Source organism: Equus caballus, chromosome 21 (assembly GCF_041296265.1).
Source record: "Equus caballus isolate H_3958 breed thoroughbred chromosome 21, TB-T2T, whole genome shotgun sequence".
NCBI classification, from domain to species: Eukaryota; Metazoa; Chordata; class Mammalia; order Perissodactyla; family Equidae; genus Equus; species Equus caballus.
Genome location: NC_091704.1, coordinates 56,666,367 through 56,694,160, shown reverse-complemented (window position 1 = coordinate 56,694,160; position 27,794 = coordinate 56,666,367). Strand labels below are relative to the sequence as shown.

Genomic DNA, 27,794 nt, shown 5'->3' with positions numbered 1-27,794 from the left:
GTATTACTTATTTAAATCATATCACTATCCAAGTCACTGTTTTGAATATTCTTTTACATTCCAAATATTCTTCAAGAAGATATATGTGCATGCGTATATGTGTGTATATGGTTATGTGGATGCAATGTCTCTTAGAATATTTTCTTTTTTGAACCAGGTTATAGGAAAGTCACAACTTAACTCTGTATAGAGACTTATTTCAGTGATAATTTCCTCTTCAATCTCCTCTTCAAATCTGTGTTTGTACGGATTTGTCATAGAAACAATTTCTGATGAGAGATCTTTAGTGATTTCTGCAAGACCTATTAACTTAGTGTTTGCACAAAGAATATTTGGAATTTATAAATTCTCATAAGAAACACTTTGGATTAAAAAACTTGTAACTATGTATATTTCTTCTAATTTAGCAGCCACCGTTTTGTAGAGGGTCTGTCTGTAGAAATTTATCTTATTAGAACAAAGGAAATTGATTCAAAGTCATATTTTATTTAGATCTATAAATATCGACTAAGGCTTATAAAATGCACCAAGTCACATTAGTGATTCCATAGCTGATTCTATATGGAAGCACATATGATTCCACAGCTGATTAACTGTGGCTAGTGAATGCTCAGAGTCAAGGAGCAAATTCTTTGCCCACTAAACACTGCGAATTTTCTTCTGACATTCACAAACTGCAGATTGTAAAACAAGGCATTGGGTGTTAAATGACCTCAGTCCATTTGCAGAGTATTTATATATCCTTATTTTTTTCTCGACTCAAAGTAGCAAAGAAAATAAAAATGAGACCCAATCCATACTTATAATACTGATATAATAGCCTTGTTTCAGAGTTCAAATAAAAATAATACTTGGAATGCTTTTATCAACAAAATTCTAAAATACATTAACATGGAAACATAATATTTCAAGACTACAGAAGCTCCATTTTGCCTTCATATTAGATTTAATACTAGGGGCTTAGGAGCAATTTATTATAATTATAATGCATAATAAAAATTAGATGGGTCTAGGGTGCTTTTTCTGCAAAATCAGGGAAATATTTTCCTACTCAAAACCATGCAGAGGTCCTTGGCTTTTACGTAAATGGTTAAATGTATACATACATTTTTATCTTTTAAACATTCATCTGCAAAGTTATAGATGAATATTAAAAAAATACAAAAACAAAACAAAGCCATGGATAGTTTATCAAAAATCTAAATCCAAAAGCCTAATAGACTTTGAAAATCTGGCTTTCCTAGTCCTCTGTGCATAGGAAAGTCGAAACACCAGGATCCACGGTCCTTCTGGAAAGGTTTACCCTTCTTTCAGGATGACTGTAGTCCAGCATTAGCATAATAGAGTATGTGTTTCCAGAGGTTATTCCCCACAGCCCCTGAGTGTCTCTTTTGATGTAGCTTCATACTGGAATGCACGCCATTGAGATATAAAAAATGATAAAGCAGCATCTGGAAAGCTAAAATGTTGTAAAAAACTTAAATTACATTTTATTCCTCAGGCTTAAAACACAAATTGAGAATTATTCAAATTAAATTTACTTACTTCTCATACCTCAAAACTGTAAAATGATAGCAAAGGGCAGTTTCAAACAGAGGCAAAATTCAAAATTTTGCAGATAAATTGAATCAGACAGAAAATGTAATATCACTTTTGAAGACACTAGATTATGATAAATTTAAAGAGTAAAGAAAAAAAACTCCTCTTTGAAATAATTCTTAATTTGTGGGTTTCAGGATTCCAATTTATCTGAAATACATAAAGGTGGTCATTTTTGGAGAATAGGACCATTACGCTATGAATTCTTATAAGACCAAGTGCAACCACAGCAAAATATTATCTAAACAACTTAGGGGGAAAAAGCAAAGAAATTCCATGAAAATTAGCTTATCATCTGGGAACATATCAAAATAATTAAACTTATGCATTATACGTTTAGTTAGCAGTTACTTCACTGTTGAAGGTTTTATGATATTCTCCCATGACAACGTAGTATTTTACTCCAAATGCATGTAACTATATATTTATAAGCTAACGGAATTAAAAATTAGATAGTATCTGCAAGCATTAATGTAACATAACACTTTGCAGAGGGCAAAGCATTTTTACAGATGCTTATTGGTCCTCACACAGCCCTGTGAGGTAGGCAGGGCAGTTGTTGCCATCTTTATTTTGTAGGTAGGGATCTTGAAGCTCAGAGACTTTGGTGGAAATGTCCAAAGATAAGTGTGAATCTCCTACTTTTTGCTCCTAGTCCTACACATTTTCCCGTCTATCTCAAATATACAAGGGGCTAGTTATTCAGTGAAGTGGGGAATGTATGAACTTGTGTAAGGAACAAAGGTAAGTCAATCGTAAGTGTATGAATTTTAAGACTACATTGCTATCTTGTGAGGTACATATTTTTTATGACTGCCCATGTTATAAACAAGCCAATCAGACTGAAGCGAAAACCAATAACAAAATTTTTGACAGCTAATTTTAGGTTTAGAAATGATCCAAACAGCTGATTTAAATGTACTAAAATAAAAGGATAAAAGAATAGAATTCTCTAACATTTTGTACAGGATAAAGTTTACAGCTGTTCTTGAAGTTAAATCTTTCCCTGACATATTGGATTATCTGAGTATGTCTTAAACTATTCATTGTATCCATTTAAAAAAAGGGGGTTCTCCTATTAAAATAAAGGGGGCAGGCAGGACAGAGACAGTAGTGCCCGTGCTTCAGAGCAGCACACAACTGGTGCACAGAAGTTGCATACATTATAGTTCAAGCAGCAAATCCCCATGCTCCATCAATTTCGTATGGAGAAAAGAAGTGGGGAGGGCAAATGAAACTTACATACAAGTCCATGATGGAGTGGTCTGGTATCCCGGGTACACCTCATGTAATTTAAATACAAGACAAAGCTAATGAGATCTGTCACCATAACAGAGTGTGGGTGTTGAGAGTCCACCCAGAAAAGTGAAAAAAAGAGATTGTGATTACCTTCACAAGTTTCATTTTGCAGTGTACCACCCCTAGAAATCAGAGTCGTAAGTGATTTTGAATCTTTCTGTTTAGTTTTGCTTTTTAAAAGAAACCACAAAATATTGAAACAAACATCATTGTTTGGCTTAATTCAGGTATTCTTAATTAAACAGTACCACAGACTTTATTGAGCAATTGAAAATATACACAAGGAACAATAGCTTTTTCTCTGTATTTTTTTTTTAATTTGACTTTCTTCCGATTAAATAACCCAGTTTCGATCATGAAAAGGGCACTTGTTTCTACAGTAGCTGTGCACAGCTTGCTCAGTTCCAAGTACTGTTTCCAGGCTTCTTCCTTGTCATTGCTGAGGTTATATCTCCACTTGCTCAGGAAGCAAATTCTAGAGTGTTCCAAGAATTGGCCCCCTAAGTTGTTCTTTCAGATTCTATTTCTCCATAGAGTTCAGCTAACTTTTTAAACTCAGGTCCCCAGTCTCCAAGGTAGTGATAATCCTGGTCTGATTGTGTTGTTGCTGAATCCAGGGAGCTGATCGACCCCGCTTCCGATCTCTGACCCTCGTAGGCATAAGTCTGAAGAGAGTCATAAGGGGGAACGCTGGGATCTAGGTCGGCTTCTGCCAGTCTTTGCTTAATAAATTCCTGAACATCTATACTTTCCAGGGTGGACAATGTCTGGTGTCTGGGGGTGAGGTTCACTTCGGGTATGATATCTCTCCGGTACTTGAGCTCCTCAGCAGCGGACGGATTCCTCAAGGCTGTGATGTCAAAGGCCTCGGTGTCCTCCTCCCCGCCCCCCTCGTCATCATAGGTGACCACATTCTCCCGCACGTCCTCCTCGGAAATGATCAGGGGTTCTTTTTTGCTGCGTCTCAGGGTGATAAAAAGTACTACAATTGCTGAGGAAAAATGCAAAGAGGATGAAGAGTTAGAAAAAAAAGAAGGAAACTCTTGAAGATTTGACATCAGCAATTTCCAACTCCTGTCGTCAATTACATTTCATTTCAGCTTGCAGTGTAACACAACCCTGGTCTCTGCACTCTTTGAATAACACTTCAAGATTTTTTAATATCTCAAAGAATGTAAAAAATGATTATCCCTACAAAACATTGGGAATCACTGATCTTATGCAATCAGGATTCTTGGCTTGCATTGCAGTATAACCATTCAGTGTTTACACAGAGGGACACAGATGATGGAAAAGCAATATGAGATTTTCACTGGAAAAATAATATTATGTGAGGTGGTCTACATGTAGATGCTTAACTTTTGTAGGGAGATACACTAAAGGCAGGATATTTTCGGTTTCTGTAAAATAGGAAGGAGCTCCTACATTAAACCCTTTACTTTTGGTGCTTTGTTGGAAATCAAAGCAGGAATATTTTATGTGGTTGATCTCTTTTGTCCATAATATTATCATGCATTAATAATTGCATTTCTATATCAAATTGCAAAAGATGTTATTTTATTTGTACACAATTTATGTTTCAGGAATTTTCCAGTTTGCACAATTCTCTTTACATGACTTCTTTACTTTTCCTTTTGTGTGTGTGTGTGTGTGTGTGAGAGAGAGAGAGAGAGAAAGATTGGCCCTAAGCTAACATATGTTGCCAATATTCCTCTTTTTGCTTGAGAAGATTGTCCCTGAGCTAACATCTGTGCCACTCTTCCTCTGTGTCATATGTGGGCCACTGCCACAACATGACTTGATGAGTGGTGTCTAGGTCCATGCCTGGGATCTGAACATGCGAACCTTGGGCTGTCAAAGCAAAGGGTGCAAACCCCACCACCACACCACTGGGCCGGCCCTGGCTTTTGCCATTTTCAAAATGAGGAAACTGAGACTCAGGAAAGATTACATGAGTAACTATGATATAAAGTCTAAGATCACATAAATGGCAGGTGGAAGAGCTTGGGCCATGATCTACAACTTCTCACATCCAAAGTGACAATGTTTCCATTACCATATTCTGCTTCATTATTTTAAAAATATGGAATAAGGAACTAGGTGACCAGTATGACATGAGTCAGAATAACTTTACCAAATTCAGTGGATGAGTCCTTATTACTAGTATGCTCACAACCATTGGATGCATTGAGAGAAATGGGTCTTGCATACTTTGCTTTGGCCATTTTTCAGTAGTTTCAGATCACTCTATTAAACCATTACTAAGTAGGAAGAATTACCTCACTTCTACTTTGTGCCATTAGCTCTCAAATCCTTTACTTCATCTCTACAGACTGTTCTCTTCTTGGCTAGCTGATATTCTAGGCTTTGTGATGATAGTTATTAGGTTCATTAGTATTTTAAACATTCTTTACAATATAATAATCAGAAGTACATTCATATGGCATGTATGGTTGTCAGATTTAGCAAATAACGCAGGACACCCAATGAAATATGAATTTAAAATGAATAAAAACAATAAAAATATATGTATATGTATAATATGAGATGAATAACAAAAATATATGTATGTATATACACACACACATACATATAGTCAACTACGTCTCATGCAATATTTGGGACACACACATGCATATGCAAATACTATATGGACACATATATGAAATAAATATATATGTTTGACTCAATATTATTGCATGGGACATACTTATATAATATAGCATAAAAAATATATATCATAAGTATATTATAGCATTATATATATATAGCAGAAGTATGCCCCATGCAATATATCTGTAAGTATATATGTATGTATATATGTATATATATACACACAGACTTAGAGATCTACAGATATATATTTTATCTGAAATTCACATTTCTATACTGTATTTTGTCTATCTATTTATATCTCTATTTTGTATTTGATTCGGCAATCCTAATTATATGAAAGCTTTAACAAATGGTTGTAAAACAAACACCAGCTTAGCCATCCCCTGATCAAGAACATTCCTGGCTCCCTCAAAACTGCCCTTTTACCCCTTACCTCTAAAAAGTAACTTTGATTCTTACTTCTGTTATTGTTTCTTTGCTTCTCTTTATAGTTTAACCCCTTTTGATGTCTACTCATAAACAATATAGATGAGCTTTGCCTGTATTTTACCTAGATACCAAAGTGTACATACTTTCTTAAGACTTGAAAATATGGAGAGGAAGAGAAATAGATTTTCAAGCCAGATGTGGAAAGGGTAATTATGAGAGAGAAGTCTACTATATGTCAAAAGAGATAGTCACAGTGCACTGTGAAGAAACTAATTTTGCAGAGAAAAGGCAAGTGTGAGCCTATGAGAATAAAGGCAAAAAAAGGTAAAACACCTTTAGCGAGGGTCAGAGAATCATGTGGAAAATTATGAAATAAGAGGGTCCTGACTAGGTAATGGGAAAATGCCATGGGGGAGATTATGGCAGACACAGGGAAGCACTGAGTCACTGTGTTGGGAACAGAGTGATTACAGAGAGCTGAGAATGAAATGTGGATGCTATGCATGGCCCTGCGTCACAGATACTATGCTACAGAATAAAATAGTTTCCCATGCATGTTGCTTATGCTTCAAAGACATTTTTTAATATAGCTATTTATTTTGGGGGTGGGGAGACCTTTGCTGAATGCAGTAAATATGCCTTAGTACCTCACTGTTTCCTTAGTGTAAATCCAGCCTCCAGCTTTCTAATCCAATGACCCAAGCAGCCTCCTCAAGTAACTCACTTCATTCTATTGAGAGGTTTAGATTTATCGTCCACTATCTACTTCTGCACATCTTTATGATTAAGTGAGGAGGCTGTTCTAGATTAAAACATCTATTTATGAGGACTGCCTAATTTATTATCATAAAATTTCTTTTGTCAATAAATCAACCTATTTTTCTTTATGTTGACATGGTTGGTCGTTGATGTTAAGGGAATTTATGGGCATGCGTAACAGGGAGAATGTGATCAATACTGTTATTGAAGTATGGAGGTAATTTGCATCCTTCATCAATATTAGTATCATATTTGTCTAAAGAAACATAGGAGATAATGCTGGGTTTATTATTAAGATAGTTTATATTTGCTTATTCCCCCAAATTTAAGAAAATATTCTTGATATATTTTGACTCAAAATATAGGTACTAGTTAAGTTTGAACTTTGAGCTTTTATGTCTATCTCTTTTCCAGGTATAGATAGTTATTTGCCAGTGACCAAGGATTCCTAGATTTGTTACATACCTATTTAATATACAGATCAGCATATAATTAATCATACAATCAGAGATACTTTTAAAGGTGAAAGGGGATGTCATTTATAATTACATCAGGACATCAGGACAAATATGGACATATGGCCCCTCTAGTAAGAGGCAAATTCAAATCAACTCAGAGAAGACTTGGGAAACTAGATGAGAAGCTGTGCCCCTAATTAACTGCTTTCATTCGTGTCTGTTCAGTAGATGTTTCTGGAGCAGACGGCACAGAGTAGATACTCCATAAACAATTCTTATGTGGATGAACAAAAGAATAATCTCTGTGAAAGTGACAATGTGGGATTGTCTTAAGAGAATCTTCATGAATAGTAATAGCCTCACTAGAAAAATAGTTTTAAAATATATTTTTTAAAATCAGCTTATGGTTACTAATAATACCAAACAATTAATTTTTTAATGTTTGAAAACCAAACTAAATATTTCCCCCCAAATCCCAAGACCAAATTTAAGACAATGAGTGAAGATAATAATTATGCATATAGATTTGAGAGTTAAATTCCTATTTAAAAACTGGCAGTCAGATGGGTATATTTAAATGACCCGCCCCCCGACAGTCTATCAAACCAGACATGAGAAACAAGGTACCTCTTCTTACAGTGGGTCATCTCAGAAAATATAATATGTTAGAGTCATGGTCTTATAAAAGGAATAAGAGATACAGAGCTTGTCCTTCTTTGTTCAAAATTATAAATGATTTCTGGTATTTTGAAGTTTGGTTATATTTTCTAGACTTAAACATGAACAAATTTTTTGAGATGTCTTTATTCTAATGAATATTTTATTCTTGGTTAGTGTATTTTTTTCTTCTCTTCTCTTCTCTTTGAGTTTTGCCAGGATTTTAAACCCACTTGGTTCCTTTTATTTAAGAAAATTAAAATGAATTTGTGTCATTAATTTATTTTAACCATAAAGGAATTCAAATTTGCAGAAATATTTTTCTAATTATTTTCTCATATATGTTATTTATTTCTATATATTATCATTGCAGTGCTTGGAATACTATGGGGTTTCGAGTTTTCATAACTTAAACTGTCATACAACCTCCATGTGAACACATTATGTACTGACTCCCAACAGACTGCCCCCCAAATACTTTTCATAGCAGATTTTTTACTCCTAAATATTACTCAATTCTTTTTTATACCATCATATATTAGTAGTAAATTTGGTAGAATGAGGTGCCCCAAGTCAAGGAGATTACTTTTATTAGCTTCTTTAGTGCTATTGGTCACACCTGATAATGGCTCTTCTCACCGAAACTTACTTTTTCAAACCAAGGGGAGCCCACAAAGTCATTTAAGGCAGCTCTGATGACGAACAGGTTGGCAATTATCTCCTCACCAATTCCACTTCCTCTCCTAGTCCTTCTCTCTCCTCACACCAAATCCAGCCTGGTCCCCATTTATCAGGAAATATATATGCAAGAGTAGGAGCAACGTAGGTAGTGGACTCATCTAGGTCACCTGCTTATATGTGATGTGTGCGCTGAAAGAGTAGCTGGCAGAGGTCGCATTCAGATCCTGATTCAACGATTTGTTGAGTTAAGTGTGATTAAGGTTTGATCTGCCAACTGCCCCGGTCCCCTTGGCAAGCGATAGGGTGAGATGGGGAAAGAAACGTCAGATCTCTGGAAGGGAAAGAGGACTATAGCTACCTGCTCCTCCAGCACCAAACTCTGACTGCATCCTGAAGGCCCACTTTAAATTCTCCCCTCCCATCCCATAAAAATGTAATCCTGACAGAAGATAACCCAACCCACAACATGTACATCTGCAATTTAAAGTTGGGTCCATCGCTTTTCTAGCACCATTTTCAGATAATCAGTAAATACACAGCTGAAGTCTGACCATATTGTAAAATACTAAATCATATGTAACCTACAATAAAGCATAAATAAGCACCACCGAATTTTACAGATGACTAAGGTCCTTCTAGTTGAAAGTTTATTTTCACAGATTTGGAAACAGAAACAAGAGACTGACTGAGTTGCCTGAGGTCATGTGGTTAATTAGTGGCACAACTAGCTCTGGGTTTATGCAATCGTACTCATTTTCACAAACAAATAGCTAATAGTCAAAATATTTTTCAATACTAAAATATTAATTTCACAATTTGTTTAGCTGTTAGGGTTGAGTGTTATTTCAGAATTACAAGTTCTAAAATAAAGTTGTGCAACCTCTGGTGTTGCAGAATTTTTTTTTTCTTTGAAAATTATGAGCTTTCACAGTAACCAATATTATTTCAAAATTACAAATGACTAGATTCTAAGTCTGTTGGCTAAATATTTTCTGAATAACAATAAACCCTTGCAATGTCATGAAAAATATAAATTACATTATAAGTACATTATAAGTAATGTAATTTTGTTTAAACCCAAGCGTAGGAAATTATTCTATATCCTTTGGATAAAACTGCAAAACAAATTTGAGTTTCAGGAAAAATTGAAGGCATAGACGTATCAAATGGCAACCTTTGTTTCATTAGTCCTGAGGGATAGCATAAAATTTTAAAATGTCCTCTTGTTTACTCCAAAGGGGAAACAACGTTTTCATAAAATTAATTAAAGGAAAGTATTGTTTCATGAAATAATAAAATATTACTTTACATAATATACCTTACATGGTCCTGTATATTAACATTTTTCAATTACTTTTTAAACTTTTATCTTAGTTCACAAAATAGTTTTATGATGATAAATGAAAACAAAAGCCAAAGGTAACAACTGAACTATAGTTCCCCAACTGAACTATCTTTCAGAATAAGGACTCTAGAAGTATTTATATTAAAGTGATGGAGTTCTATTCTTTGTAGTTTAAGTTAGGAATTCTAGAGGAATTAATGTATGCAGTTATTTTATTTTATTTTTTATTTGTTTTATGAGTTTTTGTCTTAATTTTCAAAGACGAAAAACGTTAATATGTTAATATCTAAAGAAAATAACATTGGTGACCAATCAATATATAAACAAATAAAATCTAGAAAGCGTGATTTTCCTGGCTTCCTTCTCCATCATGCTTTTACTATAAAAGACTATGTACTGCAAGGAAATAGTTCTTGTTATGGTATGTCCAATCTCCATGCTCCACGTTGCTAAGTGCAACTGATACTTTTTGCTATTCAATTTATTTAATTTCTGAGCAGCTTTTAACATTTTTGAATGTCTGTCCTCTTTAATATACATTTTTTCCTTTGACTCTCAAGACATTATACTTTACTAATTTACTAATTTTCTTCCTTCTTTTCTGCCTTCTCCTTCGATCTCTCTTGTATCTCATCCTTCTTGACTTAGCACATGGCAGTTTATCACAGCTCAGGCCTAGTCTTCTGTTTCTTTCTTTATACCGTATTCTTTTGCTGTAGCGACTTCAACAAAGTGCACTTCCGGTGTCCCCCAGCTCAGGGGAAATCACGGCCCACACTCACCAAGAAATGAAAGGTGTTCTTTGACACTGTTCTAACTCAGCCACATGTTTACCCAAGACCATCTTTTTTGGGGAATTTTTTGCTGTGTCAGTTTTGGCCCTTGGAAACTCGTTTTAAGAAAAAGACATTATGTTAGAAACATTAGACATTTGCTCACTGACATGAAATTAGGAAAATTGCAGTTTTCATACAGAAACTCAGACACTTCCAGTAAACATTTAGTCAAGATTTTGATAAATATTTTCATCCAGGGATCTGCATCATGTTATCCAAGATCACTTTCGATTTCACTGAAACATCTTGACATTATCCACCTTCTTCCCCTCCGCTCTCAGTATGCAAGGCTAAATGTCGCTGTGTCTGAGCGAGACAATTGCATCGCCTTCCTAATCCGTCTGCCTGCATGTCTTTTGCCATCATGAGATCTATTCTCTACTTCATTCATAGGCATCCTTTATCAAAATGCAAAGTTTATGATGGGACTCTCTTGCTTTAAATCTCTCTTTACCCTCCTAGAACAAAGACTAGCATCTTTGCCGCGCCAGCGAAGCCCCAAACTATCCAAGTAAATATCCATTCTGCTTTTCAGTGTCATTCTACCTTGCTCTCCACCCGCTCTGTACCAGTAATTTGTCTTCCACCCCGGAAACAAAACAAGGAACATTTCTTGGAAGAAAATGTCTGTCTCACCAAAGCATGCAGTTTTGTTCTTTTTTTTTTTTTCATGTTTGCACAGAACTAAGAAAAGAGCAAAAGATAAGGCTGCTAAGAGAAAGGTAGAAGTTGGGGGAGACGCTGGAAAAAAATATGTGCCCACTTTGAACTATGGGGCAGAAAGATTCTTTACATGTGTCTTTCTTGTTATAAAAATCTAGATTCTCTGTCTTGTTTTAAACAGCAACGTTAAGAGTTTATAGTAATATCAGCTTCAAATGCGGTTGTGCTAAGATTTAGCCTATTAAAAAGATAATATATAATTAGAAAAAGTATTTTATTTTTTATTAAAATGAAATGTAATGCAAATCTGTAATGAAAAATTCTATTAAATTTAATAAAATTTAATATCTCTAAGGCCAAAATTATATAGATTTAGTACTTTAAAATTCCTCTAACATTGATGATTAAATAATATTTTAGACTGATAGAAGTTTCTACCAGAAATCTGTTTATTTGGTGTTCAGATTTATTGTAGAATGATATCACTTATGTTCTTTGAAATAAATTGTAAAATCCCTTTCAATATGGGATTCAGACTATTTAATATCAATTCTTTCTAAAATAGATTCTTTACAAAAAGATTGCTCTCAAAGTCTATCTTTTCCTCTGATATTTCAACTCTTTCATCACATTCGAATCAAATTATTTCTAGATTAACTATGGTATTGAGAAAGTTAATTAAAAGGACATCTGTGCAGCTGTGTTTTGTTATCCAAATTATGCGTTCCTAATTCTTAAGTTTTGTCAAAATGACTGTCCCTCTCTGTCTCTCTCTGTCTTTCTCTTTCCTAATGCACCCCTGGCCATTGTAGGGTACCATCAGCATTGCCATCATACAACATTAGGATTTACAATGACTTACCCAGGAGAATGACAACACACAGAAGAATAGCGATTAAGGCTCCTGTACTCAAACCCGCCGAGGACAGGAACGCTTCTGCATGGCAGGTCCGCACGCGCCCATCTCTCTCGCATGCACAAACCCTGATGGTGAGGGTGCTGCTGCTGCTGAGAGAGGGGATTCCACCATCAGAGATCATAATGGGGAGATAATACACATCCTGAATAGTTCGACTAAATCTCCTCCGCCTTGTCAGAATGCTGGCTGTGTTATCTATGACAGACATAAGCAAAACAAAATGTACTTAGTAAAGTTGCCATTAAAGATTCACATTTCCTTCAATGGATTAAATGGCTATGTGTAATTTCTTTTTCAGTTCATGAAATGGACAAGGGAACATGACGAGGTGATTATTAAAGCGTAACTAATATTGGTTCTCAAATTTAGAAATTATTTTAAAAGTTAATTGAGCCCAAACTAAAAGAGAGGGGAAATAGTGGAAGACAGAGGAGGGAGGAAGCAATAAACATTTTGGACATGGACATAATAGCCAAAGGATTAAAAAGGATAAAGATAGCTTAAAGCCAGTGGATCCTAAACTTTGGGATGAGCCAGTAGTCCTCAACCCAAACCTGCTGACTCTGAATTTAATCTGTGTTTTTAAACTATTCAGGTGATACTAATGTACGAAAAGTTTAAGAACCACTGGTATAGACAACATATTTATGGAGACACCAGATCAATTGATAAAGCCTTTTAGACTTAGTCATAATTTGAAGCACTCTTGTCGTAGTGGGCAAACCATGGTAAAATTAATGATGAATAAAATAGTTAATTCTATTTTCTATGTGCTTTTTAAAAGCTATGTACTATAGGAAATGCTTGCATGGTATATTTTGCTCAATTCACAAAACATTATAAGGGAGAGGATTTTAAATTCCTAACATTTTTGGGAAAATTATTTTTACTATAATTAATACTTTAAAAATAAATAACCTGAGTCCCAGAGGGTAAATTGCCCAAAATCACAGAGCTAGTGAATGATCAGGCTACAATCCCAATACATTCTAGAACTCTCTCAAAGCCACAATGTTGTACTGCCTCTTCTTCAGCAGTTCACTTCCAACTGGTATTGATGACCTCAGGTGCACACAGGACATCATTATCTTGGCATCGTTATTCCCCATTCCAGGCCTATTAGTCAAAAGACCCTTCTGGTGAATACTTGGATGTGCAGCTCAGATCCACTGCATGGAAGGACTTGTTACCCTAGCTGTAAATCACGACCTGGCCCAAGGTCACACCCTTCTGGAATAGCACCTAATCAATGATTTATTGCTGCAAGGTTATAAAGGTTAAGACATTTCTGCTGAATGCAGACAATAATAAAGGGCGAGTTTTGTTCCAGAGCTTTCCCATGGGGTCAGCCACAGACACATTACAATTGCATGGCAGCTCGATTTCTCACTCTGCCCAACCATTCTTTCCGCTGAGGTCCACAGATGTTGATCCTAAGGGCACACATCCTGTCCTCTAAACTCCAATTCAGGGTCAGCTTCCCAGAGAATCAAACCTGTGACCTCACCCATGAGTTAATTACTTTTCGCTAAAAAGTAAGTGGATCATTAGACAATTATATTTAAAGATTCATTTTCTCATATAAATTTCTTTTATTTTGAAAATTGGAATTGTGTTACATATAAGTGTGTCTATGATAGAAGTGATATAATATCCTGCAGCTATATTTTCCTGATTGTACTTTGCCAAAGTAATGCAATAGAAAGATAATAGATTTTTCAAACATTAAATGTAAAACATAATAAAACACATGAATTATACATTACCTATATAAATTTTATATATATATATACATATATACATACACACACATCCATCTGTCAATCTATCTATCTATCCATCTGTCTACCTATCTATGTTGTTGGAGGTTTATTATGGAGTATAAGTAATCTAACAAAGAACTGAAAAAGATTTTCTTACTTTGTAGAAGACGAATTATAAAATAGTATCAATGGTCTATTCCGAAGCAGGTTTCAGAATAGAGAAAGAAAACTAGAGAAATTGCAACGTGTGTCATATAAGAGTACAACAGTCACACATACTCTCCCAGAAAACTGAAGCTTTGAGGAAGCACAGCTATCAGGTGTAGGATGTTGCATCGTGATTAATACAAACTTGTCTATATGTACAATTTGTTATTTGTCTTTCAGGATAATTATCAGAAATGTTGCCCTTCAGTATAATTATCAGAAATGCAATCAGAAACAGGATCAGCGACAAGAAGAAAGTCAGAATACGTTTCTGGTGCAGTTTAAGTTAAATAGAAAGTTCTCAGACATGGAGACATAAAAATGTTCTTTCTTTTTTCCAACTGAAGCTTTGACTTTTGAAAAGAAAAGAGGATTCAGGAAGCAAAGATCTTCCCATCTAGAAAGGCTTAGCACAGCACAATAAGGAGCTCTTGACAAGGGATGTTGTGTACCTCACTGGAACTGCAAAAATGTGCTTAGCAGAAGACTCACTGACCTTGAACAAGAAAACTCTGAACTAAAATGAAAGGAGTAAGAAGATATATACACACATATGTAAACATACATATATACATATATAATTTTGAATATATATATATATATATATACAGAGAACAAATATATCTTGTTGAAACTGAAAAATTAGGTGACAAAAGCAGCAACAAATCTCTCAACTTGAAGTATAATGTTTAAGAAAATAAAAGTATTATAGAAAGTCTTGCATGACTTCCAAGTGGATAAAATAATTGAAATGAGCTGAATAAAAGGTAACCATAGCAGAATGGAACATCTGTGGATGAAAAATACCTATTATCAATGTCAAATAAAGGACAATCTCTAATAATGTGTACACAAGCTTGCTTCCTCATTCTGACACTCAGCAGTTTGGATGAAGACAGAAGCTTACAGAACACTTGGACATCAAGCTCATATAGCTAATATATTGAACTAGGATTCAAGGAGATTTTGAGCAGCTGGCACAAAGATCTTAAACTAACAAGACAACATGAAATCAGGATGTATGTTAGATGGCAAACTCTGAAAAGTATCAAATGGGAGAGCTCTTGAGTGAGATCTATTATTTTGAAATATATATATATCTGAATTTATATCAATATCTGATATATATATCATCAGATATATAGATATATATGTATCTATATCATCTGATATATATGTATCTATATCATCTGACATCTATATATGTATCATCTGAGATATATCAGAGAGAGAGATATATATACATATCTGAATGGAGCGATAAGGCAATAGAGAGGCCAAACAAGCTCGAACAGTCCCAGAAGCATTCAATAAAGGTATTGAATTTCTACGTATCTCTCTATTGAGAAGACTTAATTGGAATACTGTGCATATTTTGGGTTCTACTACATTCAAAGTGATACTTTAACCCAATGGAGTGTATTTAGAAGAGCTTGACTGCGATGGCAAAAGAGTTACAAAGGGGCGGGCCCAGTGGCGCAGTGGTTAAGTGCGCACCTTCCGCTTCTCGGCGGCCTGGGGTTCGCCCGTTCGGATCCCGAGTGCAGACATGGCACGGCTTGGCAAAAGCCATGCTGTGGTAGGCGTCCCACGTATAAAATAGAGGAAGATGGGCATGGATGTTAGCTCAGGGCCAGTCTTCCTCAGGGAAAGGAGGAGGATTGGCAGTAGTTAGCTCAGGGCTACTCTTCCTCAAAAAAAAAAAAGTTACAAAAATATGTCATATGAAGAATCTTTGAAACTACATCATGTGAAAATTCTACATGTCACATATGAATTTAGGAGACCAAAGGATCTCAGATATTGTCCCGAAGTTGGGGAAACTCTCTTAGTAATTACTGTCTTTCTGAATATAATCAATATATTCCTGATACTCTCAGCAACTATATCTTCAGTGTAATGTAGAAATAGCCTTGAACATGTTTTAATCTTTCAAAATAAATGACGGTACCTTCTTTATTTTGTTATATATCCCATTTCTTGTGCAGAAAAGAATATGGGCACATAGAGGAGGAATGAGAGAGATTGTCATGCAGACATTTAATATCTGACTCCTATGGACATTTAAAAATATCACTGTGATGACTGTGAAAGAATTGAAATTTGGAGTCCTTTGAAAAGCAATAATAATAACAAAATTCATTCTTGTAGCTGGAGGAATTCCAGAGATTTTATAATTGACTGATAATTTTGTGGGGAGCTTTCACAAAAATAATTTTAGTGAAACGTATTATTGGATAGATAGATAGATACACTTCTAATCTCTATATTTCTAAAGGACAGAAGGCTACAGATTAGGATAGCATAATACAAGTTTCATACTGCCTCTAGAATTCAGATATAATTTTCCTGAACTAATAATGTCATTATTTCTTTGTTCAGTATCTTGGAAAGTATTGAGAGATTCTAATCTGTGTGCCACTTTTGTAAACTTTAAAACAGTTTAATTTAAAATAAAGCATGTTTTTAAAATAATTCCTGGCGAAAAACAAATCCCATACTAAAGTCCAAAATTACTTTATATCTTGGAAAGTATTGAAAGTATGTATTCTTCAAAACCCTTAAATTATTAGATACTCTGTACTCTCTGCCATTTCAATGGATTCCTCGTTTGATAATGCAAGCATAAAGATATACTTTACCTGAAGCACAGCCTAGCAGATGATTAAGATAATATTTCTAAATGTATCAGAATAGCAAAAACATTTGGAATCTGCACATATGAATCTTTAACTGGTCTAAATTTTTTTTTAATCTGTTTGAAGAGAAAGCTGGTAAGCAATTTCCACCAGACAGATAAATACGCATGGCTTAATATTGTTTTCATTTTTTCCTAGTTTTCCAGCAGCAATAAGATCCATTCATAATTTAACCATTATCAGAGCCCAAGCATGAAACAAAATGCTCTTTTGCTTTCCTGCAAAGCTCCTTTCACATAATAGGTACTTGATAAATAACGATTTGAATTACACTCAGCAGGAGCTTGTCTTCTGTTACAGTTTTCTTCTTATGTTGACATGTATTAAGAAATTAAAACTAAAATGAGCTGGCATATCTTGTAAAACTTCAGCAGCATGATCTTCTCATGCTCTCTACTGAACGTTTATTCCTTCTTTCATGTTTCCTGACTTCCCTTTCTTTTAATCCTAGAATGGCTCTAATCTCAATTTTCAGATTCTGCCTGTACATTTAAGTTTGTAAACACCCTCCTGGCCTCATTTGTGTTTCTGCCAAACCACAAATGTATGATCCAGTATATCATTATTGTCTTATTTGTACCATGAAACGCCACCCCTTTGACCATCTGCCACACTTCTTGATAATCTTTAAATCCCAGACAAACGCAACCATCCATTGTCTAAGTTTTCTGTTTTCAGATTCATAAAAAATACTGGTAAAATAGTTATAGTCATCTAAATTGATGAGACCAAGTATGAAGAGAAACCAAGACTATACCCTCAAAGGAGATTAGTAATCGGCGTGTGACTATCTATACTTTATCAGATGTCATACAGTAGCTATTCTAAATTTATTTTGCCATTTTCTTTTGAGCCCTGTTCTCCCACTCACAGCAGAAAAATATCTCTTTCCAAAAAGAAGCTACCATCTACTACCAACATTTTAAGACCACTTTTGAAACTGCGCAATTCATTTTTGCTATTAATTACGTCTATCTGTGCTATACAAGACTCTGTATATTAGAGACCTAAAAAAAAGAGTATAAATATGTATTGAACAAAAATGTGAATCTTGAAGAATATCAGCAAATCTGCTCATGAATAACACATATTAATTTGCATAAGAGTGTAAATTTAGGTGGAGAGGGAAAGAAAAAAGAAAAAAGAAGCTGTTTAAAATAGAAATCCTACCCCAAATTCAAAGCAATTCATAAACATATCACAAAATCACAATAATATAATAAATACAGAAATTGCAGAAGTAGAGATAAAAGCAACAGTTTACCAAAAAAAAAAAAAAGTAATATGAACTCCAAGAGAAACCCTCTACCCATTATTTATCACATACCTTTAACAAACACTATTATTTTTAGTAGGGAATAAATGAGTCAAAGTAGAGAAATTACGTTTGAAGTCACTACAATCATCCACCACATAATGACGTTTCAGTCAACGACAGACCTCACATAGGAGGCTGGGTTCATAAGATTAGTACCATATAGCCTAGGTGTGGAGTAAGCTATACCATGTAGGTATGTGTACGTACACTCTATGATGTTCGCATGGCGAAATCACCTAAGGATGCAATTCTCAGAATGCATCCCCATCATTAACAGACGCATGACTGGATATTTATAAACACTGAATGAAATTGTAAGGATAAATCCTTAGAGAGCTTTAAAAAGAGAACATATAATCTTATTTTTAAAACTGTTTGAAGTTTCCCCTGCCTGAAGGCAGAGGTGGAGCAGATGACGCCTGTAGCACTCTGTGGGTCTCAGCAAGGAGGGGATTAAGGCCCAAGAGCGTAACTTACATTTCACAAATAGAAAGCAACACAAAATGGCATGAAATAGTAAAATTTGCTATATTTTTATTTTGATTTTCTACTTTCAGGTTTTCAGCTTAGTGAATATGAGTCAGTTAGCCTTTTATTTTCACTGTGAGTAGCAGCATAAGAAGGTGAGAGCAGGTGTGGGCTGGCACACCTATTAGGAAAAAACATGTCAAAGTAAAGAAAAAATCAACAAGTTAAAAATAACTAAGGAGAGAATAAAAGCATATTTTTCTATCTAGAGCAAAAGATCCACTAAAATAAATCCTTACATCTACAGGTTCCAGTTGGAGTCAAGACTGCACACAGATTGATTGTTGCCTTCTCGGTAGTCAAGCTTTGAGTCTTTACCTTCGCGTAAAGAATAGTGTGATTCTATCAAGTGTGACTGGTTGAATGTTAGGAAGTGAAGACTGAGATTTGACTGGGAGGAGAAAGGAGATCCACGGTGGGAGAAAAACAACCTGGCCCAGCCTCATCACTGACAGTAGGTGAGTGACCCAGCAGGCACAGCTGCTCCCACGTCCACCAGAGGATGTTGGAGGCTTCATTTGTAGCCATATTCTCAGGACAGACTACGTGTGTGCTATTTTACTTAGGAATGGGAGAACTGCTAAATGGTCTCTTGAAGCTTGTGGATAAAGTGGAATTTTAAATGGCTATACTCTCGAGAGAAATTAAGCACATTACAACACCAGCTGTGATTTCTCATTTAAAGGACAAAAATAAACTATGCTACCAATCTGACGATGCCAAAGGAGTACAAAATCAACATAAAGTCTCTCATGGTTTCCAATATGTAGCAAACTAAATAACTGCGTTTCACTACCAATGGATTGTGAAAGCTGAAAAAAAAGGCCCCTAAAGACATCTTTTAACAGCTACATGGTCAAATTTGAAAATATCCCTTACCTTAAACTCAATGCATGTAAACTTAAAGTTAGATATCCTTTAGCAAACCCAAATAGCCACAAGGGGAAAAAAGCATTTTCCGACATTGCCTTTCAAGTATTTTGCCAAAAATCATGAAACAACTTACAAACAACATGCCTTTCATTTTGTGAAGTAGAAATGAATATTGCAAAGAAATAATAAAAAGTAATATAACCAAGGGAAAAAGACAATCTTCAAAATGCTGCAACAAGGTGAAAATGACAGTCTACAGAATTTTTTGTGTAATATGATTAAAATTGATAATTTTTAGTGGTTTGCTCATTATTTTAAAAAGAACGTGTTATTTGGACTCATTCATTTTTAAAGAATGGAAGTGTCTTCAAAAAGATGGAAAATATATATCTAAAGAAGAAAACCTAGAGACAAATATGAATAGTAGATGTTCTCAATAGCAAATAATCAATAAAATCATAAGGATTTTCAAATTTGAAAGGCACATTGAACGTGATTTACAACCCTGCAAAAAGAGATACAAGTATATATATAGTTAGAAATAATCTCTTCCCCCACTAAAGTCTGTAAGACTTACAAATGCACTTGACAATTAGAATTAAGCCTAGGAATTAGACTGCCAAATCTCCTTGCTTCAAATAAAACCTAGTCCCTCCAGAGGCATCATAAAAATCAAGAAGCAGAACAGGCTTACCTTGTAGTCTAAAGATGATTTTATATTGGGGGATTAGGTTGCACTTTTATTTTAGAAAATAAATGAAAAAAGCTATTGTATGCACTGACCCCTGATGTAAGCCTATATTCATAGACTTTGCAACATTATAGCTATAGCTGATTTGCTATAGATACTTCATTAAGAAGTTGAAATTATACAATGGATTTTTTGGAGCTAAAACGGAAAGTTTCCCTATCACAATTTAAAGAGAAGGTAGTTGTAAGAAAAACTACATTTAATCAGGAAACAGTTCATGCTTTTGTTGGTGTTTTAGAGTGGTATAATTTTAAAATGTTGTCACAAAAATTATCTTCTGGACTCTGGTTTTTAGTTTTAAATAAAATTGTGTTATTACCAATATATTAGCTAATGATAAAAATAAGGTCATTATCAAATAAACAATACACATCTTGTGGTATATGCTATAAAAAGAAAATAGAAATTCTAAACTTGGTTATGTTCCTAATCAAAGTCTTTAGTATTTAATAGGTAAGGGGCTATAATTCTTCCAGATAAATATTGAAGATTTCTGGTTAGTACAAATTTTTCTATCCACCAAAATTTACTACAAGAGCAGTGAAAGAATTAATGCTAAAACATCTTTTTATTATTATTATTACTATTTTTTGAGAAAGATTAGCCCTGAGCTAACATCTGCTGCCAATCCTCCTCTTTTTGCTGACGAAGACTGGCTCTGAGCTAAGATCCATGCCCATCTTCCTCTACTTTATATGCGGGATGCCTGCCACAGCATGGCTTGCCAACTGGTGCCTAGGTCCACACCCAGGATCCGAAACAGTAAACCCCGGGTGGCCCAAATGGAATGTGTAAATTTAACCACTGTGCCGGGCCCTAGAACATCTCTTTTTACAGCACAGAATATAGTACAGTGCTTAATACTTAGTGCATTGTCAATAGTAAATTAAAATGCCTGTGTCTCTGCTTTACCACATCTCCCTGGCTAGATTCTTCTAGCTGATGTTGCATTCTCTCATCTCTATGCTGTCTTCCTTCTCCACCTAATTGAGAAGTATTCTATGATTTGCTCTACCTGGTGGAACAGACTCTATCTTTTAAAAAGTCAAATCATGTTCCACCTCTTTTAACAATACAACTTTTAGGGATCTCAATCAAGTAACTCGTTTCACGGCCCTCGATTGCCAGTTACTTTTCATATCATCCTTGTTTCGTCAACTAGATGGCAAGTCCCTTGAAAGAAGGAACTGTGTGTCTTAATTCCTCGCATTCTGGATAGGTTAGTTCACTGCCTTAGAGACGGTAGACAGTGCGTATCACCATAAAGATTAAGTGGTAGGAGAAAAACCACGTTAATTCAAGAGCTGACTACAGAATCTCTTTTAGAGAAAAAACATTGTTTCTAACAAGATAGAGTATCAATGGTGATGAATATTAATATAGTTTGAGGCTGGAATAGAATATGCTGGACAGACTGTGTAAAATGTCAGGCAAGAGGATAGGACTGTGTGTATGTGTGTATTTCAGGTGTTTTTCTGCAGTTTTAATTAGATACAATAAACGAGTATATTCTTATTGAAAATCTTCAAAGTGTGTTTTATAGACATTTCTTAAGATCTATTATATTTTCTATGATATTACTATTATTGCTTTTAAATGGGACTACGCTCTGCAGTCGTATCATTATTACTTTTCAATGTTTAATCATATATTGTTTACTTTATACACTGTATTTATCTTTTAAGACATTCTTATTTTATCTTGTTTTCATTTGGCTGCCATAGCTCCAAATATTTTATCATGGAATTTTGTTATAATTGATACTTAGTTTTAATATTTTCTGAGGAATTTGGTATTTTAAAGTACTCTTCTAATTGTCACACGGCCATTATCTTAGACAGGAAGAAGATTATTTTATTATAGTTTGTTTTTTCAAATGTCACTACAAGATAGTCCATTGGCTGTTAGCTTGTAATTTTGTAAATGAATAATTCAGCACCATTCATTCTCTTTATAATTTAAACTCATTGTCTGTCAATTTGTAAAGTCATTTCCTTATCCATCAAGTTAGCGAATTTCTCTGGGATCTTATACATATTATTTCAATCTTAAATCCAAATATTCCTTCACTCAGGGTAATTTCTTCAGACACTTGATTATTATTTTTCTAACAATTTATTTATTTGATTTTTAGTTATCTTCAATGTGCCCTTTATAACTTGTAGCACTTTATGTGTGATTTCAAATTCTTTAAATTTTGATCTCTCTTCATAAGAATAAAGTAGTAATAATTGTATCTAAATCCGCTTCACAAAAGAAGAAACTGAGACACACAATAGTAGAGACTTGCCGTGGTCTCACCCATAATTAGCAGAGAAATCAGGTTTCAAACAGAGGCAACATGTTTCCAGAGTCTAACTAGGAAACATTCTTCTATGTTGCTTCTTTCTCTCTTTTCTTTTAATTTTACAAATGTTTATTTAAAATTTCCCTAGGTCAGGCACTGTGGTGGAGTTAGGAATACAGCAGCAAATAAGTCAGACAAAAATCCCTGTCCTCATGGAGCTTACGTCTAATGGGGACAGAGCCTCCAGTGTGACCAGTGCTATGTTTAGGGAGGTGCAGGTTATCATATGGGCACATTTGTCCTTTAAATAAATGAGTTTGCTTGGGCTGGTGATGGTTGGGTATTGAGTGTCGGGTGGCTGAAGTCCTGGCCAATTTGCTATTATGGGCATTAATTTTTTCCAGTTATGATTCCAAATGTAGATAGAGAGAGTGCTCCCAAGACTTCTATGAAAGGAGAAAGTGACTGGATGTTGGTAGATGATAGGAAACAGGAGACACAGCAAAATGCCACAAGACTCAAAAGAGCAAAGAGGGGGCCCAAGGACACTGACCCCACCTCCCAACTCAGCTTTGAGAGGGTGTGGAGAAAGGACTGTTCTTTAGGGCGGTGTTGCTTCCTCTTTTATCTTTCTGATCACTAATTCAGTTTGCAGCAGTGTTCATTTCAATTTTATCATCTTACCAGAAGTTTTATATTGGCCGTATTTTCATGTGTCAACCCAAAAAGTCTTGTTTAGATATTTAAGTATGACTTTCTCTTTCTAATATTAAGTACACCTCGATATATGCTAACTGCCTCTGTCCTTCTACTTACTTGACCCCTAAGAAATCCTACCCTCTGCCCCTTACTTAGAGTTCTGATTCCCAGGGATTCCTCCAATATAGTAAGGGATAGTGGGTAGACTTGAGCCAGCACCTAAATAGCTTCTTGTGAATCTCTACGCCACTCTGCCTTAAGGGTGACTTTCAGGATCCATCAACAGGCCAATTTTATTTAGCTGTACATGTTACCTCAGTAAAGATTTAGAAGAAAGAATGAGCTTGAAATCAGTTCTTAGGCTATAATTTCTTTCAACTCTTCTCCCTTTTAGGTAGCCACTAAGCTGAGCTTCTCTTTCACTGCACTCTGTACACTCAGATTTTTGGTAATAAATAGTTTGTACTTTAGGGAGAAGAAATGCAGCATGCTTGAAAGAGTAAGAAGGAAAATAAGAAACAGGAAAAAAAGGGAAAAATCAGTTGAAATGGCGACTAGCACAAAAAGTGACAACGCTGTATACCCCATTCTAATTCTCAGAAATTTTGGAGAGGATTTCAGTTTTGCTCATTTCACAGGAAGGGGTTCAGAACCAATTTTTATTAAATTTTAAAGAACATACGTCTGTAGCATATCAGTGAACATCTGGGCATCCCGCGTCTCAATAATAATTAGATTATTGCACAGGGTCCTTTCTTCCAAGCCCAGTTTATACCCCAACTATTTAATGAGACTGTTCCCAAATGACTCTTCTTTTACAAAATGTAGGTCTGAGTAGAATAGTAGATTTTTGACTGACCCATACTCTCCTTGATATCAAAGAGAAAGCCTGAAATACCCAAGAAAATATCTGTTTAATGGCATTAGAGAACTGCTGAAGCAAGATAACTAGAGGAGTTCAGATTCCCGAGAGGGGAAAATGTGGAACTGCTGATTACAGTGTATCTGCTTATGCCAGGAACTAACAAGAGGCTGGAATTCCAAGCTGAGGACAGAGAAACAGAAGGTTTCTTACAAGTCTCCTGGACCTGCAATCAGACTGGAAATTGATGGGCCTTAACCACATGGCTAATTTTCCCTGAAGATATTTGTTATTGAAAGTTTAAATTGAAAGCTAAATTGAAAATTGAACAGACATCTAAAACTCCAAACGCAAAAGCTCTAGAAGATGAAGAAGAGCTTTTCTTGCCATCTCTTCACATTGAACAGACAGTGATTAAATCAGAGTGAGTGGTCCTAGCACGCAAACAGGTTCTCAGTTGAAATCCCTAGAGGGTCATGCCCCGGAACAGGGACAAATCAGAGACCAACCAAAGCTAAACAAAACTGCAAATTGACTCCACTCTGATTAGATTACAGTATAATCGCCTCTCCAGCTGCGTGTCAGAGAAAATAGTGAATACTCTGAAGAAATATATTATCATGTGAGTCTCTTCTAGGTTGACACACTACATGTGGCACCCAACAGAAAAGTATTAGACGTATCAAGGAACAAAACCCTAGGACCCAATCCTGTCTCTCCAGTGCCTCTGACCAGAACAAAAACAAAAACCTGTCACCTTATTGAGATATTAAAGTTAGCTGACAATAATTGTAAAATCATTAAGATTAATATGTTCAAGAAAATAGAGGAAAAGATAGAAACATAAAAGGAAGGATGGAGAATTTCAGCAGAGATTTACATCTCTAAAGGGAGGAAATGGCCATCAACCAAACCAGTGAGCACCTGGACCACATTTTCTTTGAATGGATGTATTTGCTTTGATAGGACTCTTCCTTCCTTGGGCATAACAGCTCCATGCTGGTGTTTTCTACCACTATAATCCCAGCATATGTCATGGTGAGTAATAAAAAGTAGGACCCAAATAAACTTTTATATAAACGGGATGACACATTCAAGAAGACATTTGTTCTCCGATGTTTAGATAAATTAGCAGATTCTAAATTAATGAGGGATAAAACATATGGCAGGAAAGATCTAATGAAGATGGAGCCAATCTGGAAAAACATGGAACATTGTCTTAAATTTGATTATTTAGCAAGCAGATCTGGTGGTAAATCTCATCAGGGTATGGATGGAAGAAGAAGATCCTCTCAGCCGGTATGAGGACATTAGCTAGCTTATATGATTCTAGGCATAAATAATATTAAGGTATCTGCCTCAGGGATAAGCTTAATATACATATACGAATAAGTTATAATAAATAAATAGGTGTTTTTTGTAATTGTTTCTAGTAGGAATTAGTCCAATAAAGTGTCAAGAAACACAAAAGGATTGAGATTTTACTATATCCACGTGCTAACAAGTTAGCCTGCTACAATTTTACGGATGCTGGCAGAAGTCCTAAAACTCCTGGATTAGACACAAAGGACTTTTATTACTCATGTCACAGCATATATTATGAGCTCTTATTAAGAACAGCCTTAGACAACAGAGTGTCCTTCTCCAGAGCGGAGGACAGATTTGTTTATTACCCCATATAATAAATATAATGTCTACCTCTGGGTGGAAGTCCAGCCTGATTTTCTTGCACCCCATTATAGAATATTGGGATTACCTAATTTAAGATTATTCTGCGGTGAGGCAAACCCACTGCACACCCAGATTGCACCTGGGCCACTCCATGTCACTCCCTTGAGAATCTGGAGTCAGAGGAATCAGAGAAAACATGATGTTCATACTGCTCCCCATGTGATGACAAATTAAGTCATTTATCTCTGACCCAGGAGTATTGAGCCTTCTGCTAGTATCTATAAAACTGTCAAGATGAACAGTTTAGCATGTAAGTAGGGTATAATCTCAACGTCAAAATGTGAATGCTATTATTCCACATCTTCGACAACTACTTGTTGTTGAACCATTGACATTCCCAGATTTTGTTTTTATTTTTGGCCAAAGGAATGCATGTAACTATTACATTATTGTCTTTTCATTTTTATGATTAAGATCATTAACAGTTTTGAACATTCGTATGTTTATTTACCATGTTTCTATTTCTTTTCTGTCAATTACTTATTACTATCCTTTAACTGTTTTGTTTCCTAAATGGAATGTTTATTTTATTTTGTGAGATGTTCTAAATGTATTCATGATACTAATCTTTACTTGTTTATATATATGGCTATATCTTACCCCAGGTTATGACCTGTTTTTAAATTATGTTTAGAAATCATTCGATGCAGGAATATAATAATTTTAATATTATCACATGTTCCAATATTTTATGAATGTGATGTTTGTATATTTTATAAGAAATCCTCTCCAACTCCAATTTTACAAAATTAGTCCACTACATTTTCTTCTAAAATTCTTAAAATGCTACTTGTTCAAGTGGTTCTTTAATTTCTGCATAATTTATTTTTGTGCATGTGTTTAAGGAATTCTAATTTTAGTTTCTCTACATATATAGCTAGTTGGTCCCTTTTTATGTACTTTTTGGATTATCCTTCTGACAATGGTTAAAGATGTTACCTGTGGGGGCCAGCCCAGTGGCTTAGAGGTTAAGTTCACAGGCTCTGCTTTGGCAGCCCGGGGTTCGCCAATTCCATCCGGGGCGTGGGCCTATGTTGTGGCAGGAGTCCCACAGACAAAGTACAGGAAAATGCATATGGATGTTAGCTCAGGCCCAATCTTCCTCAGCAAAAAGAGGAGGATTGGCAGCAGGTGTAAGCTCAGGGCTAATCTTCCTCAGAAAAACAAAAAGCAAGAAAAGAAATGCTACCTTTGCCTTCTGTCAAGTTCATATATTTATATATAGATTTAGATATCTAATCATTTTATTTCAGCTCTCTCAATTTGTTCTCCTCATCTATTTGTCTATTCCTATACTACTACATATTTAAGGAGTATGCCATTGTATGCCAGTCTCAGCATACCCATAATCCACAGCAGGGCTGGGTCAGCCCTTGTGATTCTTATTATAATTGCAAGATGCCCTTCAGCCACAACTATCAGGAAATTTTGAAAAAAAAATATTATTCACATTTCTTGGAAATTACAGGGCACCCCTGGGGCCACACAGTAAGGTCTTGGGTAGAGAGAGAGAAAGAGAGAGAGAGAGAGAACATATGGGCCTGGGGTTCTGCTTTTATTGAGGTCAAGAGTTGGGGCCTAGGGTATTGTGGGCTTGCTCTCTTTTGGAGTATTTAAAACGTGAGAGTAGGAATTTAAAGTGCAATAAGAGAAAAAACAAGTGGCCCAAACGGTCAGGTATCAAAATCAACCAAGAACTCTAAAGCAAAGGAGTCTATTTGGTGGGGCAAGGGGGAAATGGGGCTGGCTGTTTTATCTAGTCATGTGGCTGGCAATGTGTTTATTCAAGATAGCCATCTTTGAAGTGGATGCCTG

At 35.3% G+C, this 27,794-nt stretch overlaps 1 protein-coding gene across 10 annotated transcripts in view; it reads right to left on the bottom strand.

The window, feature by feature from the left end:
• Window positions 1-1,465: 1,465 nt before the first annotated feature.
• CDH18 (cadherin 18) overlaps window positions 1,466-27,794 on the bottom strand; it is a 903,322-nt gene continuing 876,993 nt past the window's right edge. For 6 of the 10 annotated variants that reach the window (XM_023625812.2, XM_070245956.1, XM_023625813.2 and 3 more), the window contains 2 exons: window positions 12,205-12,456; window positions 1,466-3,889 (listed from right to left, as the gene is read on the bottom strand). In XM_023625812.2, coding sequence (XP_023481580.1) covers window positions 3,399-3,889; window positions 12,205-12,456 — 743 coding nt within the window. In that variant the 3' untranslated portion in view covers window positions 1,466-3,398. The remainder of the gene's footprint in view (window positions 3,890-12,204; window positions 12,457-27,794) is intronic. The other 4 variants (XM_070245958.1, XM_023625814.2, XM_070245959.1 and 1 more) reach the window with 2 other exon arrangements.